An 18,852-nucleotide genomic window follows, 5' to 3' on the forward strand; every position below is an offset into this window, starting at 1 on the left:
CTTCCAAGCTCATTTCAGATATTGCTTCCTACATGAACTCTAGTTATTGACCTCTTCCTTCTTTGACCATTAACTCTACGGATGCTTAGCTTGTATCCTAGTTATTCACATACTTGTTTGAGATTTCTGACTTTTAAATTTGGTGTTAAAATTTTTTTATGACAAATATATATCGTGTGTGCTGATCCCCTTAATATAGCACTTAATATAATCCTGTAAAAAAAAAAAAGTCCATGATGAATACTACTTGAAGAATTTCAAAACCTGTGATTGAATCAGAAGAATCAAGACTATAATTTTCCTTCTGTATTTGCAAAATACAGTTGTACCTTCCCAGAGATGTTGAATGGATTAAATTTACTTCATGCTGCAAAGAATAGTGAGCTTCAAATAAAAGCAACATATACATTAAATGGATTGTAGAATTGTTACTGCTTGTGATAGAATGATCAGAATTTATCTATTTTGGTTTATAAACTTAGACTTTTTTTTCAAGTGTGCACAGCCCTCTGGAATAATTACTCAGATGTAGAGAGAATGTTTGTTCCAGCTACTCTGTTTTTGTTACTTTTTCTGGAAAAAATTATGGCTTGATACTACCCTTATTTTCTTCTCTGCACAGATATATTTTTTAGAATTTGTCTTATTTTTCCAGTTAAAATTCCATTACAGAAAATTTAGAAAAATAAAGGTAAGAAAAACTCATTCAGACCCCTGGTGATATATTTTTAAGGCCTCCTTTGTGTCTTCAGTTTCTCTTTCTGAATGTTTTTTCTTTGTACTTCTCTAAATTTTTCCAGACACGAAACACAGTGTTTCCATGATTCTGCTTGCTGACCCTTTTCTCCCTCCCTCGGGGAAAAGTCAGAGCAGATCTTAGTGACCCTGTTACAGGGGGAAGAGTCAGAGCAGATCTTAGTGACCCTGTTACAGAGGCAGAAGTGGGGTTTCTTCACAGCCACACAGTTAGTTTGTAATTCATCCTACAGGCTCTCTTCTGAGACCTGTTTTCTGTCTTCCCAAGCATAATGGAATCAGTGGCCTCACCTAGTCCTGGTCTGGGTGACCTTGAACACCCCCTTTGTTTCTCTCCTCCTTCAGGCCTGCCCACTCCCCTCTTCCTGAGCTTGTTCATTCTGACTTTCTTCCTGATGACATTACGCACCGTCGTTTCTGACAGTGCTCAGCAGGATTGTGTACTCAGCATCATCTGTGCATGTTGGGAGACACTTATGGTTTCATATGAGAAATACTGTATAAATGCTCCACCCTACAGAGGCATGAAAATTTACTTGATTATTTCCTTATTGAAATAGTGCAGTAAATTTTTCACCCATAAAACTTGATCTGTACATGAGATTGTTTCTTTAGGACAGATTAATAAGAGATGGTATTACTAACGTGATATTTTTTAAATTCTTGATATGTATATTTCTAAATAACCTTCAAAAAAGGCTTCCCATAAAAACTTGAAGAAATGATTGAGGTCTTTATTGAATGAATTTTAACTTAAATTTGAAAGCTTCTACTTCATAGATGATTGTTCTGGATATGGCTGTTGTATTAAGATTGTAAAGACATTACTGATTGCTCCCCAAGTTGTGAAGCTTCAAAGTAGTTTGTTTTTTTCTAATATGGAAACCAATTTAGCCTTGATTTTTAAGACAAAATTTATGAAATTACTGTTCTGAATTTTGTCTAAATATGGCAACACCTCATTATTTGCTTTGGTGGTATTCTGTTTGATTTATGTGGTAGTAGCTAAATGTTGATAAGGTAAAAATATGGTTTGATTTTCACATTAAAATAGCATGTCATTTTGGCATCTTAAAGGAATGCCCATAGTAAACAGCAGCAATTCCTATGTGACTCCAAAATTTAATGCTTTTTTTTTTCTTTTCAGTTTCGCCTCTGCATAGAAAAAAAAAAGTCTTTGGCTTTTTATTTTAGCTTAAAGGAAAATGGAAAAAATCCTCTATCAAAAGTTGGCTTGCTTTTTTGTTTTCATTAAGTCACAGAAGTGCTATAGGATAACCAGAGACTATTTCACAGATTTATGTGGTAGGAGTTGATGTGCAAAAAACATAGATTTTAGATTTAGACACATCCCAAATGTACCATTTATTTATTCTTTGATAACAACTTAAGTTTTCTCTTGGTTAGAAATTGAGTTACCATTATTAACTGAATCGATGAAGCAGGAACTCTGTCTGAGTCAGAGGCTGCCTCATTCCCCGCCGACACCGCTCATCCCTTCAGGCTGATCCCCTGGCTGCTGGAGCTGAACTCCAGCAGGGTCTCTTAGGTTAATTTTGTCTGATGGCATGGTTAGGTGTGAGTTAGGTGGCGTTAGCAGGCAGACCGTAGGAGCAAGGTTCTGTTCTCAGTGCGTGTCAGAAGGCACATGGTGTCAAATCGTCCCATGATGACATTAATTCTGATCACTTTGTGAAGGTACTGTCTCTGAGTTCATCCCTGTACAGTTGCCATTTTTACCATCAAGTGGGAAGATGGACCTGTTTCCTCTCAAACTGTCCATGGAGCTTCTCATCTGAGACGGTTATTACCATGGTTTTTACCAGATGAACACTACTGGAATTTTTAATGTACACTGATCGTTCTTCAGTTACCAGAGTACAACCAAATTATGCTCTGAGTGTCTAGGTTTGTTTAGCTTAGACAAGAAAAGAATTTTAGGGGATAATTGATTCTCATCACTTGAAAGAGTAAGGGGACATAGTTTGTGTTGCTTCGGCAGGCAGAGCTCGAGCACTGAACTCGTACATTTCACACTTGCAGTGCAGGCTCTGCTCCGCCACGCACGCCTGCTTCCTGAACGCCCGATCTGGTGCCGTCTCTGCACAGCACCTGTGTGCACTTGCTCATCTAATTTGTTTTATAGACAGACAGTAACAACCCAATAAAAATTTCATATTGTTTAACAATAATTCAGTTAAATGTGACATTAAATTCCTGTCTGTCTGACTCCAAGTTCCTTCCTCTCTGACCTATATCTCACTGATAGGTGAAGGAGTTAACAGTGCAGAGGAGGTTGGGTTCAGTAATCTAAGTTTTAATTCTAATTCTGAAATCTGTGATTGTGTGAAAATGCCCGTTCCTTTTGTACCATATGATGTCTGCTGATTTCTGGATAATACTAAGCTTTAACATAGTCTTCATAGAAATACTTTAGATCTCTGGGCCATAGATTTGTAATTTTAATGGAGGCACAGAGGCACATCATAACTATTTTGAGCTAGCATAAGTAACTGGGTGTTATTGACTGTGATACTCAGTTTCTGATAGGAATGTGGAGGTCAACAGAAGCTTGTCTTTAACTAGACGAAATAAGCCCAGTTTTGGAGATGTTGCATTCGAGGTGGTAGGAGTTCATTGAGGTCAAGTGCCCCACAGAAAATTAAAAATATAGGTCAAGAACTCGAGAGAGAGTCTGTATTAGGTAAAGGCTTAGGAATTATCTGCACAAAGGATGATTGAAGGGATGGAATTCCAGCAGAACAAGATTTAGAAAGATGACTGAGGATATCTTATCTGTTCTGAATCTTGAAGTATTTAGTATTTCCAAGTCTAGAGGAAAGGGAGGAATCTGTGTATATATAAACGTGGAGGGGAGAAGATGAGAACCAGAGTAAGAAAGACATAATATCTTCTTCAAGTGGCTTACAACCTTCAGAGCAATAGAAGTGAGCAGTTAGGAGCTCAGACCTTTTTCAGACTGAATGGTAAAGGAGAAACCCTAGTCCTTAGAAAAATAGAAGAGAAATTAATGAGAAAAACTTGAGAAAATAAAGTATTCTTAAGCCAGAGTGATTAAGGAGTACAAGGTAAGAGAAGAAAAAGAGGCTTTGACCAATGACAGAATTAAAATAGATGGAGCAGTTCTTACCATGTTCTCACCAAAATTCAAATTGGAAACCGAAATAAAGGGGAAAGACATGGGAAAGAATTGGTAGATAAAGAGTGTTACCGTTATCCCAGCCGTACGCGGTTCCCAGAGCTGGAACTAGAAACGGCAGAGAATTTTCTCACAAACTCTGTGCAGTGAGTGTGGCAGCCTCTTAGGGATGGGAATGGTATCTTAGCTCCTTACACCTAGCATTTTATTTTCTGTTGGGTTCTTCTCGCCCCTCACCCCACAAGATTATATTAAAATAGTTTAAGGTTTTCTGCTTGCGTGTTTATTGGCTTGTCAGTATGCTAGTGTATAATTATGTCTTCACCATTAAGGTTTCCCAAATCACGGTTGTACTTTTTTTCCCCCAGCTTGTTTGATGGCTTCGCAGATGGACTCGGAGTTGCTGAAGCTATTTCTTATGTGGATCCTCAGTTCCTCACTTACATGGCGCTGGAAGAGCGCTTAGCCCAGGCTATGGAGGTATTTTAGTGCTCTGGTACCCATATATGGCTGGTGGGAGGCACAGTGATAAAAATTAAAGATTTTTCTAAACTGCTTTCAAGAAAAGGTGAATAATTTTCTTGCCAGTATAATAGCAATTACTGAGTAGTGGTTCAGGGTGTATATAAATTATACTTGACATCCTGCCCATTTGCCTGAAATTACAGTATTTTCCAGTATCTACTGCAGAATATAGTATATTTGTTTTTTTACATTTAGGAAATATACTTCCTCTATTGAATTATACAGGTCTGTGAATCTGAATATTTTTTATACACATACACAAAAGTATGTTTGTTAAATGAAATTAAAGATATCTAAAGATGTATTTCAACTTACTTCCCTTTTTTGGTTCGTATGGCTTCTGAATCTGTCTGGCTGCTTAGTGCAGTTGGGAAATTTACTCCCCCTCGTCCCCACACACGCACATAGCTCGTAGACATGCACGTTGGGTGCCTGTTTGTCTTGCCTTCTTTGCTTTGTTTGACCAAAACACAAACAGCTTCTTCAAAACTGTATTTGCCTGTGGTCGAAAGTCCAGGCTTTTTCACGTTTGGGATCTTGCATTGCACCAGTGGATGTCATTGTTCAGAAGTCTTTCAATCACTGTCTCCGTGGCGATTTCCAGTGGAGGCATGGTAATGAGGTGAATGAGTCAAAAGTAAAAGAAGGGCGAGGAGTGAGAGAGCTTTGAGGAGCACTGCAATGGTGTCTTATCGTGAAACCCCATGAAGTGGGAAACCGGGACCTGCTTGCCTACAGGTGCGCGGGCCCGTGCAGGCTGCCTCTGCCTTGGCATCAGGGAGGCGTGTGTCATCCTCCACAGGGACCGTCACTCTCAGTTACTCCTTAGAGTGTATGTCTTTCTCAGAGTGACTATAGGAGAAATCCTATGTGTTGTGGTGATTGTTTTGAAATGTATAGAAATACCCAGTCACTATGTTGGTAGTGTACTAATGAACTAATACACTGTTGTAGGTCAATTATACATTGAAAACAAACAAACTCAGGAAAGGAGATGAGGTTTGTGGTTACTAGAGGCAAGGGGTTGTGGGGAAGCAGGAATTGGATGAAGGCAGGCAGAAGCATAAACTCCCAGTTACACGAGACGATGGCAGCCCACTCCAGTGTTCTTGCCTGGAGAATCCCACGGACAGGGGAGCCTGGTGAGCTGCCCTCTGTGGGGTCGCACAGAGTCGGCCACGCCTGACGCGCCTTAGCAGCAGCAGCAGACAGTCGACGACTCCTGGAGATGGGATGCACAGCATGATAAATGTAGGCGGCGCTGCGTATGGTGACAGCATATGTGAGGACTGCTAAGAGGGTAAAGCTTACGATTTCTCATCACAAGGAAGTAATGTTTTTCTGCTTAATTTTTCATCTGTTGAGATGATGGGTGTTGACCAGACTTGTTAGGATAAAGGTTTCATAATGTTATCTATGTCAAATCATCATGTTTTATATATCAAATTTACATGGTACTGTATATCAATTATATTGCAGTAAAACTGGGAGGGGGAATAATACTATATACTAGAAGAAAAGTTAGAACATCACGAGACAGAATTATATATTCTTAGGACTTTTCCCAGGTCGTATAACTTGCCTTGCCAAATTCTGACCCGAAAACAGTGGCACAGCATGATAACCTACATCAGAAATAGAATATGTAAAGATTAAAGATTACTAACTTCCTTGGGTTAAACAAATTTTAAGTGACCACACAAATACATCAGTATTAGAGTCTGGTTTTGCAGTGCTTAGATAGTTTTTTCCCATTATGCTAGTGGTTTATGATCTCCTACAATGTGATAATATCTTTAGAAAGATGTTTTGAAAATTAAAAACTTTATTATAATTTGTTATTAATGAGAAATATGACGTTTGGCATCTTGAAAGAGCTAGAGAGGCTTGTCCCGAGGGTCATGCTGGGTAAAGGCAGTAGCTGCGTGGCAAAGACCCGAGCAGGAAAGAGCCTCGCACACCCAGGGAGTTTAGACTCTCTCACTCCTGCCCTCCGCTCCCAGGGAGGCCCCGTGGCTGCGCACTCTCAGTCGTTCTTACCCATCAGATTAACGGCATTAAATGTTTCCCTTCCCCACAGCATAACCGCTTCTTCAGATTGAGTGCTCAGCTTTATTTTATTTGGATTTGACTGAGACATGTTTCACTTCTAGAGAACCAGTACCGTTCCTTCTTCCTGTCAGTCTCAAGAAATCTTTATTTTCCTTGGTCTATCATGCACTTACTTAATCATTTTGGAAAATGAACTGAAATAACTTATAATTGAGGATTTTTCCTTTTAGTTTCAACACTAACATTTTGTAAATAAGTGAAAAACAGGTATGAATAATAAGCAAACTGAGCACTTTGCTTTTGATTTTTTTTTTCTTAGCAACCGTCTCTTTTTGGCAGTGGCTGTTTTCATTTCTGTTATTCTTCCAATACTAGACTGACCTTTCTTTTTACGTAGTGGCTATTGGTTAATACACTGGCAATAAACATTTGCCTCATATTTTTCTCAGATTTGAGCGAGAAATAGGGCAAAATACTTAAGGTTTTTAACTGTTTGAAACAGTGTTATTAAAACTTTTTACTTAGTCTCCCCCAAATTTAAGTATTCCTTTGTACATCTTGACATTGACATCTAAAGACTTTTAGCATAAAACCTAAGTAATATTATTTAACCTATTATACCAGTTTGCAGTAAAAATATCTTCAGGAATTTAAATGTAAAAAAAAAAAAAACTGGTGTAGATTGAGTTAAAGTTGTTTGTGGTATAAGGAACAAACTTACAAATTTTACATATAATTACTTAAACATAAACTTTCATTAGAAATGCATCTCTTAATGACATAGAGGCTTTTTTTCCCTTCCTGATTGAGTGAATTTATTTATAGAGTGAGACATAAGTCAGCATGAACTTTATTTTGTTGTGTCCAAGTCGCGAAATCTCCCAGTGACCACCAGGGAGCTGATATCCGATGCAAAAGCAAGAGAGTTTTTATTACCAAGCTCGGGCTGGGGCTCCCACCGATACCGACACAGTGGCTATAGGGAGGAGCCCCGAGTTCTGGGTTACATTGCTTATATAGGGTATTCTCGCGCGAGAAATTTGAAAAATGGGAGTTTCCGAGTTGGGAGACATCTAATTGGTTACCTTCTGTGGAAGGGTTAGGTGTTGGTTTCTGATTGGTTTTTATTTTCCCGGGCTGGCTCCGGGTTCTGATTGGTTTCCATTTCCCGGGCTGGCCACGGGTTTTGATTGGTTCCCATTACCTAGGTAGACTACATTAAGTCAGGAGATTTTGGTCTGGGGTCTGATTGGCTCGAGGGTGGTGGGGTGAGGTCAGGGGATTTCCAAAGGCTCTTGGATTTTCAGAGGCTCTTTTCCTGGAACCTTACAAAATGGAGTTTTTCTGTTAACAAAATGGAGTAGCTTAGGTCCTTCAATTTCTGCTTTTCATCTTTATGAATGAAGGTTGAGAAACCTTATTCAGATAAATCAGTTGGTAGGGATGGAAGGAGTTTATCATTAACATTGTCACTGAATTCTGAGGTATTTGCCAAAATCCCCAAAACTTGTTGAGAGCCTCCTTCAGTATTTTTTTGAAAGTGGAAGATGGGAAGTCCTCCACGAAGGTCTGTTATTCAGACATTATAGCTCAGTTTGACCCCGGTATTTCAGATTGCCCCTCTGAATGGGAAAGAAGTATGCTTTTATTTATAAAGTGGAAAAGAGGAGCGTATAAAAAAGGAATGTAGAGTAGGAGAGCCAGCATGATACTGGGATAGGAAGTGCATCGTTAGGCAGATTCCTTTGAAGAGAGATTACATAAGAAAGTTAATGGAAATTTGGTCTTTTCAAGACTCCATACCCATAAGCCCTGAAGAAAATCCTTACATATTTACAGAGCACTGCATATAGACTGGGGTGTAGGCCTTAGAAAGATAGTAAATGAGATAAACACATAGACTTTTGAGTTAGAGTGATTCTTTTGGCAGTGTGACCTTGGATGGTTGACTTAACCTCTTTAAGTTGTAGGTCCTCATCTACAAAATGGGAAAAACAAAGTTTTCCACTTAGCAAGATACCTGGTATCGTCATAAGCTCTCAGTAAATGACTCTATTCAAAGATGCCTTCAGATTATCAGCTAGCCAAGTGGTAATCGTCTAACATCATGAATTAGTGGTAATCACTAATCTAGAATTAGTGGTCATTCAGAGTCCGTAATAAATCATTTGGTATAAGTCTTCATTCTTTAAAAGCTAGATTATTTTATTCTTTAGAAACTAGATTCTGTGCTGACAAAGGATTGTGCTGCTTTAAGGCTGTTGAGGCCATCTACTTGTCTTTCTGACACTTGGGCTAACATCTGAATATATATTGTACTAAGGTGTAGACAGATTTTTACGGATTTTCGTAGCAGTGGCTGTAAAGTGGTCTTTCTTGCACTTGTTGCTTATAAGTGACCCCAGACCATCTTAAATATATGTAAGTGCCAAGACAATAAATTATTTTTACATATATTGAAATTTACAGATGAGTTCTTGCAGTTACCTTGAGAAGTACATAGGGAATTGAAGGGCATTCATGATTGCAGCTGTAGTTACTCATGAGAAAGAAAGGAGAAGTAACAGGCTCTTACTTTCCGTTTCCCTGTCTCTTTATGGGAAAGTTTTAATATAAAGAGAGCTCATAAACAAACAGAAGGGATTCTGTTACAGGGAAATCCATCTGGGGAGGGTATTCCAGGCTAACTGTGCTTTAATACACGTTTGTGTCACTGGGCTCATTACTCCTTTCTGATGACTGCAGTGTGTAGTGCTAATAAAGACCTGAAACTTCAATATATGTAAAAATCACTGTAACAAGGGATTAGAATGAAAAGGGAGTGTTCAGTAACAAAGATCGTCCTAGAGAATATAGAACAAGCACACACAAGGAGCAGCCACCACCAGGACCACCTAAGGAAGAGTCCGCACTGTGCTCCGTGGCTGGGGTCTACACCTTGGTGGAGATGGCACAGCCGTGGTTCAGTGAATGGCAGAGAAGGCACTGCGGTCCTCGGCTGGCAGAACTTGGGGCAGACCAGCCCTGGAGGGTGATGTCTGGCTGGAACGCTGTGTCCGCGGTGGGGCTGGGGAAGCCTACTGGCCACGTGCTCTGCAAGAGCTGGGTGCTAGGGAAGCTGTGTGCGCTGCAGGAGTCTGCTGCTGGAGAAGGCTGTTTGTGCCACAGAAGCTGGTTGGGCTTCTCACGAGGATCGGGAGCAAAGTCCTTTCCCTGCTGCTCGGTCTCTTGAGCAGTCTCTGTGAGCAAAGCTTGACATGATAGCTGTCAGGAGGGAAAATATTTAATGGCCCAAATCCATTTTCACAGAGCTTATTAAAGTAGTGAATTTAGATCTGAGAAATGAGAATCGGTTATTGGAACAGTCCGTATATCTTTGACTGCTTGGAGTCTGTATACCCCTTTCAGCAAACGTTTGCGCTCCCGTCCAGTACACAACAGTTAGGTTTCTGTCTAACAAGACGACAGGAGTTTTCACTCTTCCCCCGATGAGCAGATGCAGAGCCCCAGGAGTCCCTGCGGTCATTGCTGGCAATGCTAATGCCTCCACAAGTTAGGTCAGTCGTGCTGAATGTTCTTCCCCATAAAGATTAAATTGTAAAGTTGACTTCTGTATAAAATAAAAATAGGAAGGATGGAAAAAATGGTTAGATGCAGATAAACGTAAACATACACCAAGCAGATGGAGCGTCTGCAGAGCCGCTGGCCCCCGTTGCCGTGTTCGGCCACGGGCTGTAACTGGCAGCTGCAGTGTCCTTTCTCCTTGCTCTCCCTGCCTTCAGCGAGGGTCTGCCTGGTTAGGGTTCTCTCCTTGGTGGTGGGACCCAAGCCTGTGGCTCTCTGGAGCCTCGTGTCCTCAGTCACCTTGCCTTTTCTGGCTGCTGTAGTCTTCTGGTGACTTTACTGTCGGAGATAGAAGTACTAAGAGATGTGGGCCCTGCACGCAGCTATCCCTCTACAGGATGTTCAAGGAGAGGAAAGTGGTTTGTGGATGGTCAGCCGCTCCTGCTGGTAAAGGAGACTCAAGTAGCATGGGGATTCAAAACAGTTACATCTGAATTCAACCACAAATCCTCATTCTGAGCTTTAGAATCCTGTTTTTAACCAGTTAGTGGTATAATATCTGAGAAACTTGACAAGACTTAGAATTAATTTAAAATGTATGTTTGATTTTTAGAAATAAGAGATTTTTTTCCAGGGCTATCATGGGCACACTCTGGTTCTCAACCTGTGCTTCCCTTTGGAAGTTAGTGGGCCCAGGTTTGTCCTTTTCCCCTTGTTGGCCTGCAGGGACACTCGGAAGGGCCCCTCACACATCAGTTTTTGCAGTCGCCGTCACTTCCGTAAGGTCAGGTGGGGCAGGCAGCTGGGTTCCCCAGGCACGTGGCTGCATTTGGCCACAGACAGTTTAGTTCTGATGCCACTGCAGCCTGTGCCTCGAGGGCCTCCCACTCCAGGTGGTAAGGTGCTCAGCACTGAGCTCATGCCGAAAGAACCCGCCACACAGTCCGTTCTGCCTTCATGGGATCGCGCCTGACACCAGATCTGTGTGTGTCTGGGCTCAGCCACAAGAAACAGTAGTTTGAGCAGGATAAGAAATCCTAACTACAGTTAGACTGCATGTGTGTGTACCCGATTGTTTCCGACTCTGTGTGGCCCCATGGACTGCAGCCCGCCAGGCTCCTCTGTCCATGTGATTCCCCAGGCAAGAATACTGGAGTGGGTTGCCCTGCCCTTCTCCAGGGGATCTTCCTGACCCAGGGATCGAACCTGCTTCTCCGGTGTCTCTTGCGTTGGCCTGCAGATTGTTTACCACTGTGCCTCATGGGAGGCCCGAGTAAAGTGAATTCTGAAGAATATAGGAATAGCAGATTTAAGGGATAGCCTTAGGGCTGATATGAAGCACTCTACCTCTCTGCGCACAGGGTTAAGATCCAGACGGTGTTGAAGAGGACGCAGCTGTGGGTCTTAGACAAGTGTTTGTACTGCTAGGCTGGCAGAACTTGCTGGAAATATGCTCTCTGGTTTTTGGCAAAAATCTGGCTTTGGAGTGCTGGAGAAGCGGTTCCCAGGGAAGTGACTAACTGGAAGCACTCCTACTATAAAGCCACCCAAGATGGGTGCCGGGGAGGCTGCTGGCACATCACCCTGCAGCTGTGAGGCACAGCAGAGAGGGAATGTGCTTCTGGAGCCAGGTGCTAGGGAAGCCGCTCCCTGGAGGAGCCGGCGAAGCCCTGTGGGTAGAGACAGAAAGTCTTCCTCCCCACTGGGGGCAAGCCCACCAGAACCAAGCCTCAGGCCTTCCCTCCTGTCTCTCCAGCGCCCTCTACTGTCTGTCGGCAAGTCTAGCATCAGACTGGGGTTCAGGGTTACTTCAGTTCAGTTCAGTCGCTCAGTCGTGTCCAACTCTTTGCGACCCCATGAATCGCAGCACGCCAGGCCTCCCTGTCCATCACCATCTCCCGGAGTTCACTCAGACTCACGTCCATCGAGTCCGTGATGCCATCCAGCCATCTCATTCTTGGTCGTCCCCTTCTCCTCCTGCCCCCAATCCCTCTCAGCATCAGAGTCTTTTCCAATGAGTCAACTCTTCGCATGAGGTGGCCAAAGTACTGGAGCTTCAGCTTTAGCATCATTCCTTCCAAAGAAATCCCAGGGCTGATCTCCTTCAGAATGGACTGGTTGGATCTCCTTGCAGTCCAAGGGACTCTCAAAGAGTCTTCTCCAAAACCACAGTTGAAAACCGTCAATTCTTCGGCGCTCACCTTTCTTCACAGTCCAACTCTCACATCCATACATGACCACTGGAAAAACCATAGCCTTGACTAGACGGACCTTAGTCGGCAAAGTAATGTCTCTGCTTTTGAATATACTATCTAGGTTGGTCATAACTTTTCTTCCAAGGAGTAAGCGTCTTTTAATTTCATGGCTGCAGTCACCATCTGCAGTGATTTTTGGAGCCCAGAGAAATAGTCTAACACTGTTTCTCTGTCTATTTCCCATGAAATGATGGGACCGGATGCCATGATCTTAGTTTTCTGAATGTTGAGCTTTAAGCCAACTTTTTCACTCTCCACTTTCACTTCCATCAAGAGGCTTTTTAGCTCCTCTTCCCTTTCTGCCATAAGGGTGGTGTCATCTGCATATCTGAGGTTATTGATATTTCTCCCGGCAATCTTGATTCCAGCTTGTGTTTCTTCCAGTCCAGCGTTTCTCATGATGTACTCTGTATAGAAGTTAAATAAGCAGGGTGACAATATACAGCCTTGACGTACTCCTTTTACTATTTGGAGCCAGTCTGTTGTTCCATGTCCAGTTCTAACTGTTGCTTCCTGACCTGCATAGAGATTTCTCAAGAGGCAGGTTAGGTGTTCTAGTATTCCCATCTCTTTCAGAATTTTCCACAGTCAAAGGCTTTGGCATAGTCAATAAAGCAGAAATAGATGTTTTTTTGGAACTCTCTTGCTTTTTCCATGATCCAGCGGATGTTGGCAATTTGATCTCTGGTTCCTCTGCCTTTTCTCAAACCAGCTTGAACATCAGGGAGTTCACGGTTGACGTATTGCTGAAGCCTGACTTGGAGAATTTTGAGCATTACTTTACTAGCATGTGAGATGAGTGCAATCGTGCGGTAGTTTGAGCATTCTTTTGCATTGCCTTTCTTTCGAATTGGAATGAAAACTGACCTTTTCCAGTCCTGTGGCCACTGCTGAGGTTTCCAAACTTGCTGGCATATTGAGTGCAGCACTTTCACAGCATCATCTTTCAGGATTTGAAACAGCTCCACTGGAATTCCATCACCTCCACTAGCTTTGTTCATAGTGATGCTTTCTAAGGCCCACTTGACTTCACATTCTAAGATGTCTGGCTCTAGATGAGTGAACACATCATCATAATTATCTGGGATGTGAAGATCTTTTTTGTACAGTTCTTCTGTGTATTCTTGCCACCTTTTCTTAATAGCTTCTGCTTCTGTTAGGTCCAGACCATTTCTGTCCTTTATCGAGCCCATCTTTGCATGAAATGTTCCCTTGGTATCTCTGATTTTCTTGAAGAGATCTCTAGTCTTTCCCATTCTGTTCTTTTCCTCTATTTCTTTGCATTGATCGCTGAAGAAGGCATTTTTTTTAATCTCTTCTTGCTATTCTTTGGAACTCTGCATTCAGATGCTTCTATCTTTCCTTTTCTCCTTTGCTTTTCGCCTCTCTTCTATTCACAGCTATTTGTAAGCCCTCCCCAGACAGCCATTTTGCTTTTTTGCATTTCTTTTCCATGGGGATGATCTTGATCCCTGTCTCCTGTACAGTGTCACGAACCTCATTCCATAGTTCATCAGGCACTCTATCTATCAGATCCAGGCCCTTAAATCTATTTCTTACTTCCACTGTGTAATCATAAGGGATTTGATTTAGGTCATACCTGAATGGTCTAGCGGTTTTTTCCCTACTTTCTTCAATTTAAGTTTGAATTTGGCAATAAGGAGTTCATGATCTGAGCCGCAGTCAGCTCCCGGTCTTATTTTTGTTGACTGTATAGAGCTTCTCCATCTTTGGCTGCAAAGAATATGATCAGTCTGATTTCGGTGTTGACCATCTGGTGATGTCCATGTGTAGAGTCTTCTCTTGTGTTGTTGGAAGAGGGTGTTTGCTATGACCAGTGCATTTTCTTGGCAAAACTCTATTAGTCTTTGCCCTGCTTCATTCCGCATTCCAAGGCCAAATTTGCCTGTTACTCCAGGTGTTTCTTGACTCCCTACTTTTGCATTCCAGTCCCCTATAATGAAAAGGACATCTTTTTTGGGTATTAGTTCTAAAAGATCTTGTAGGTCTTCATAAAACCGTTCAACTTCAGTTTCTTCAGCATTACTGGTTGGGGCATAGACTTGGATAACTGTGATATTGAATGTGGTCCACTGGAGAAGAGAATGGCAAGCCACTTCAGTATTCTTGCCTTGAGAACCCCATGAACAGTTTGAAAAGGCAAAATGATAGGATACCAAAAGAGGAACTCTCCAGGTCATTAGGTGCCCAATATGCTACTGGAGCATAATGAAGGGATGGAGCCAAAGCAAAAACAATACCCAGTTGTGGATGTGACTGGTGATAGAAGCAAGATCCGATGCTGTAAAGAGCCATATTGCATAGGAACCTGGAATGTCAGGTCCATGAATCAAGGCAAATTGGAAGTGGTCAAACAGGAGATGGCAAGGGTGAACGTCGACATTCTAGGAATCAGCGAACTAAAATGGACTGGAATGGGTGACTGTAACTCGGATGGCCATTATATCTACTGCTGTGGGCAGGAATCCCTCAGAAGAAATGGAGTAGCTATCATAGTCAACAAAAGAGTATGAAATGCAGTACTTGGATGCAATCTCAAAAACGACAGAATGATCTTTGTTCAGGGTTACTAACCGTGTTTATTAACTTCTACAGAAAACCTTTCTTTACCTTTTCCTTTTTCAGTCCTGACTTTGCTTTGGCCCTATGCTGTGTTGTAAGTCTTCTCAAATTCTTTTTGGAAAGATGGTTGTTGAAATACCTAGGCTAGATTATGAGGAGTATACAAAAGATTTTGTTTGCCATCCAAGGCAACGCAGTGTTAACCATCAGGCAGAATCCTATTCCTACCTAGAAAGCCTAGTGTATTTTGTATTGTGGTAACAGGCATGTAATGTGAAATTTACCATTCTAACCATTTTTAAGTATATAGTTAAGGGGCATTAAGTACATAAACAGTAACCACATCCCTCTTTTTCTCATTCTGTGGCAGCCTTCATTCTCCTGTCTGTCCTATGGATTTTACTACTTTAGGTACCTCGTATCAGTTCAGTTCAGTCGCTCAGTCGTGTCCGACTCTGCAACCCCATGAATCCCAGCACGCCAGGCCTCCCCGTCCATCACCAACTCCTGGAGTTCACTCAGACTCATGTCCATCGAGTCAGGGATGCCATCCAGCCATGTCATCCTCGGTCGTCCCCTTCTCCTCCTGCCCCCAATCCCTCCCAGCATCAGAGTCTTTTCCAATGAGTCAACTTCCCATGAGGTGGCCAAAGTACTAGAGTTTCAGCTTCAGCAGCATTCCTTCCAAAGAAATCCCAGGGCTGATCTCCTTCAGAATGGACTGGTTGGATCTCCTTGCAGTCCAAGGCACTCTCAAGAGTCTTCTCCAACACCACAGTTCAAAACCATCAATTCTTCGGAGCTCAGCCTTCTTCACAGTCCAACTCTCACATCCATACATGACCACTGGAAAAACCATAGCCTTGACTAGACGGACCTTAGTCGGCAAAGTAGTCTCTGCTTTTGAATGTGCTATCTAGGTTGGTCATAACTTTTCTTCCAAGGAGTAAGCATCTCTTAATTTCATGGCTGCAGTCACCATCTGCAGTGATTTTGGAGCCCAAAAAAATAAAGTCTGACACTGTTTCCACTGTTTCTCCATCTATTTCCCATGAAGTGATGGAACCGGATGCCATGATCTTCGTTTTCTGAATGTTGAGCTTTAAGCCAACTTTTTCACTCTCCTCTTTCACTTTCATCAAGAGACTTTTTAGTTCCTCTTCACTTTCTGCCATAAGGGTGGTGTCATCTGCATATCTGAGGTTATTGATTTTCTCCAGCCAATCTTGATTCCAGCTTGTGCTTCTTCCAGTCCAGCATTTCTCATGATGTACTCTGCATATAAGTTAAATAAGCAGGGTGACAATATACAGCCTTGACGTACTCCTTTTACTATTTGGAGCCAGTCTGTTGTTCCATGTCCAGTTCTAACTGTTGCTTCCTGACCTGCATAGAGATTTCTCAAGAGGCAGGTTAGGTGTTCTAGTATTCCCATCTCTTTCAGAATTTTCCACAGTCAAAGGCTTTGGCATAGTCAATAAAGCAGAAATAGATGTTTTTTTGGAACTCTCTTGCTTTTTCCATGATCCAGCGGATGTTGGCAATTTGATCTCTGGTTCCTCTGCCTTTTCTCAAACCAGCTTGAATATCAGGGAGTTCACGGTTGACGTATTGCTGAAGCCTGGCTTGGAGATTTTTGAGCATTACTCTACTAGCATGTGAGATGAGTGCAACTGTGCGGTAGTTTGAGCATTCTTTGGCATTGCCTTTCTTTGGGATTGGAATGAAAACTGACCTTTTCCAGTCCTGTGGCTGGAAAAGCCATGCCCTCCTGCAGGGACCATCCTGACCCAGGGACTTTACCACTAGCACCACCTGGGAGGCCGTGGTCCACCTTAAACCAGCACAGCCTCATATCAGGGATGCAGTGTGCGCCCGTCTGTGATTGACCCGTTTCACCTTGCACAGTGTCTTCAGTGCTCCCCCTTGTTTCAGCGTGTGTCAGAACTCCCTTACTTTTCAAGGCTGAATTGTACTCCACTGTTTGTATGTACCACATTGTTCCAACTTTATTGGGATATAATTGACATGTAACATCGTGTAGGTTTAGGGCGGACCACAGGGCTTCCCGGGTGGTGCTAGTGGTAAAGTCCCCGGGTCAGGATGGTCCCTGGAGGAGGGCCTGGCAGCCCACTCCGGTGTCCTCACCTGGAGAATCCCATGGACAGAGGAGCCTGGCGGGCTGCAGTCCGTTGGGCCGCACAGAGTCTGACACTACTGAAGCGAGTTGGCACACAAGCGTACCAGGCACACAGTATGTTGGTTTGATACACTTGTGATTATCACAGGAGAGTTGCTACCCTCCGTCAGCTCACGTAACTACCATCTCTGTCTCGTGAGAGCATCTGAGACTCGCCTCCTTTCCTGACTTCGGGCACATAGTCCAGCATTGTCACCTGCGGTCAGCTGGCCGCCCTGGATGCCCAGCCCTGGCTTGCCTTGCACCTGGAAGCCTGCTGTTTCCGCTCTTGTGCGCCAGTGTTTGCTCCGTGTCACGCTGACTTTTGGTGAGTGGTGTAGGCTGTTGTTCAGTCGCTGAGTCGTGTCTGACTTTTTACAGCCCCATGGACTGCAGCACACCAGGCTTCCCTGTCTTTTACCTTCTCCCACAGCTTGTTCAAACTCACGTCCGTTGAGCCGGTGATGCCATCCAGCTGTCTCATCCTCTGGTGTCCCCTTCTCCTCCCACCTTCAGTCTTTCCCAGCATCAGGGTCTTTTCCAGTGAGTCAGTTCTTCACATCAGGTGGCCCAGAGTACTGGAGCTTCAGCTTCAGCATCAGTCCTTCAGTGAATATTCAGGGTTGGTTTCCCTTAGGATGCACTGGTTGGATCTCCTTGCAGTCTGCAGTACTCTCAGGAGTCTTCTCAAGCACCGCAGTGCAGAGGGACTCAGCTTTACGCGCGTGGCGCTCCCTCTGCCTGTGACGTCTCGGTCCTCCCAGCACCGCTTACTGAGGAGAGTGTCCTTTCCCCATTGAGTCCTGGCTCCTTTCTCAGGTCCTGTGTTTTCCAGGGTTTATTTCTGGGTCCTTGATTCTGTTCCACTGTTGTGTGTGTCTGTATCTTTCCAGTTCCATACTGTTTTAATCACTGTGTTTTATAGTACCAGGAAATGTGATGCCTTCAGCTCGGTTCTTTGCTTTGGCTATTCATGATCAGGGTCTTTTGTGGTTCTATACAAATTTTAATGTAAAGTTAGGTTGCCTGAATAATTCCTTTTTTTTTTAATGTAGACTTTTTTTTGTTATAAACTTTCCTCTTAGACCTGTTTTTGCTTCATCTTGTAAGTTTTGGCATACTGAGCATGTGAACGACCCATTGGTTGTTCAGAAGTATTTTAATTCCGTGTAGTTATGAATTTTCCAGTTTCTTCCTGTTGGTGGTTTTTTATTTCTTGCCATTTTGGTCAGAAACGATTGTCAGTGTGACTTCAGGCTTATCAAATTGTCAAGACTTGTTGTGAGCTAGGCTCTCACCTGGAGGCTGCCCGTGTGCACCCAGGAGCGTGTGCCCGCTGCTCTGGGGAGCGCTCTGCATCTGCCTGTGGGGTCTCTGTCACCTCCAGCAGAGCCCAGGTCCAGGGCTTCCTGTCTGTTTCCTGTCTGGGTAGTGTGTCTGCTGCTGAAAGTGAGTTCCTGAACTCCCCTGATACTACCTTATCGCTGTCTAGTCTCACTTCAGGTCTGTCTTACTTGCTCACTATGCTGAGGCCTAATCTCACTTCAGGTCTGTCTGTCTTGCTCCCTGTACTGAGGCCTCTGCTATTCGGTCCCTATTTTTTATGGTTGTCACATCCTCTTGATGAATTGATTGTTCATATAAGAATTGTCTTTGCCTCTCACTACAGTTTTTGGCTTAAAGTTCCTTTTATCTAATGCAATATAGCTGCCCCTGCTCTTTGATTTCTCTTGAACAGAGTGTCTTTTTCCATCCCTCCACTTTGAGCCTGTGTGTTT

At 43.0% G+C, this 18,852-nt stretch overlaps 1 protein-coding gene across 1 annotated transcript in view; it reads left to right on the forward strand.

Annotated features, from left to right (window-relative positions):
- PJA2 (praja ring finger ubiquitin ligase 2) overlaps positions 1-18,852 on the forward strand; it is an 80,110-nt gene that overhangs the window by 53,295 nt on the left and 7,963 nt on the right. Inside the window, exon 7 of the mRNA XM_040239694.1 lies at positions 4,285-4,396. Within this exon, the coding sequence (XP_040095628.1) occupies positions 4,285-4,396 (112 nt within the window). The remainder of the gene's footprint in view (positions 1-4,284; positions 4,397-18,852) is intronic.

This window comes from Oryx dammah, unplaced genomic scaffold (genome assembly GCF_014754425.2).
Source record: "Oryx dammah isolate SB20612 unplaced genomic scaffold, SCBI_Odam_1.1 HiC_scaffold_5, whole genome shotgun sequence".
NCBI lineage: Eukaryota > Metazoa > Chordata > Mammalia > Artiodactyla > Bovidae > Oryx > Oryx dammah.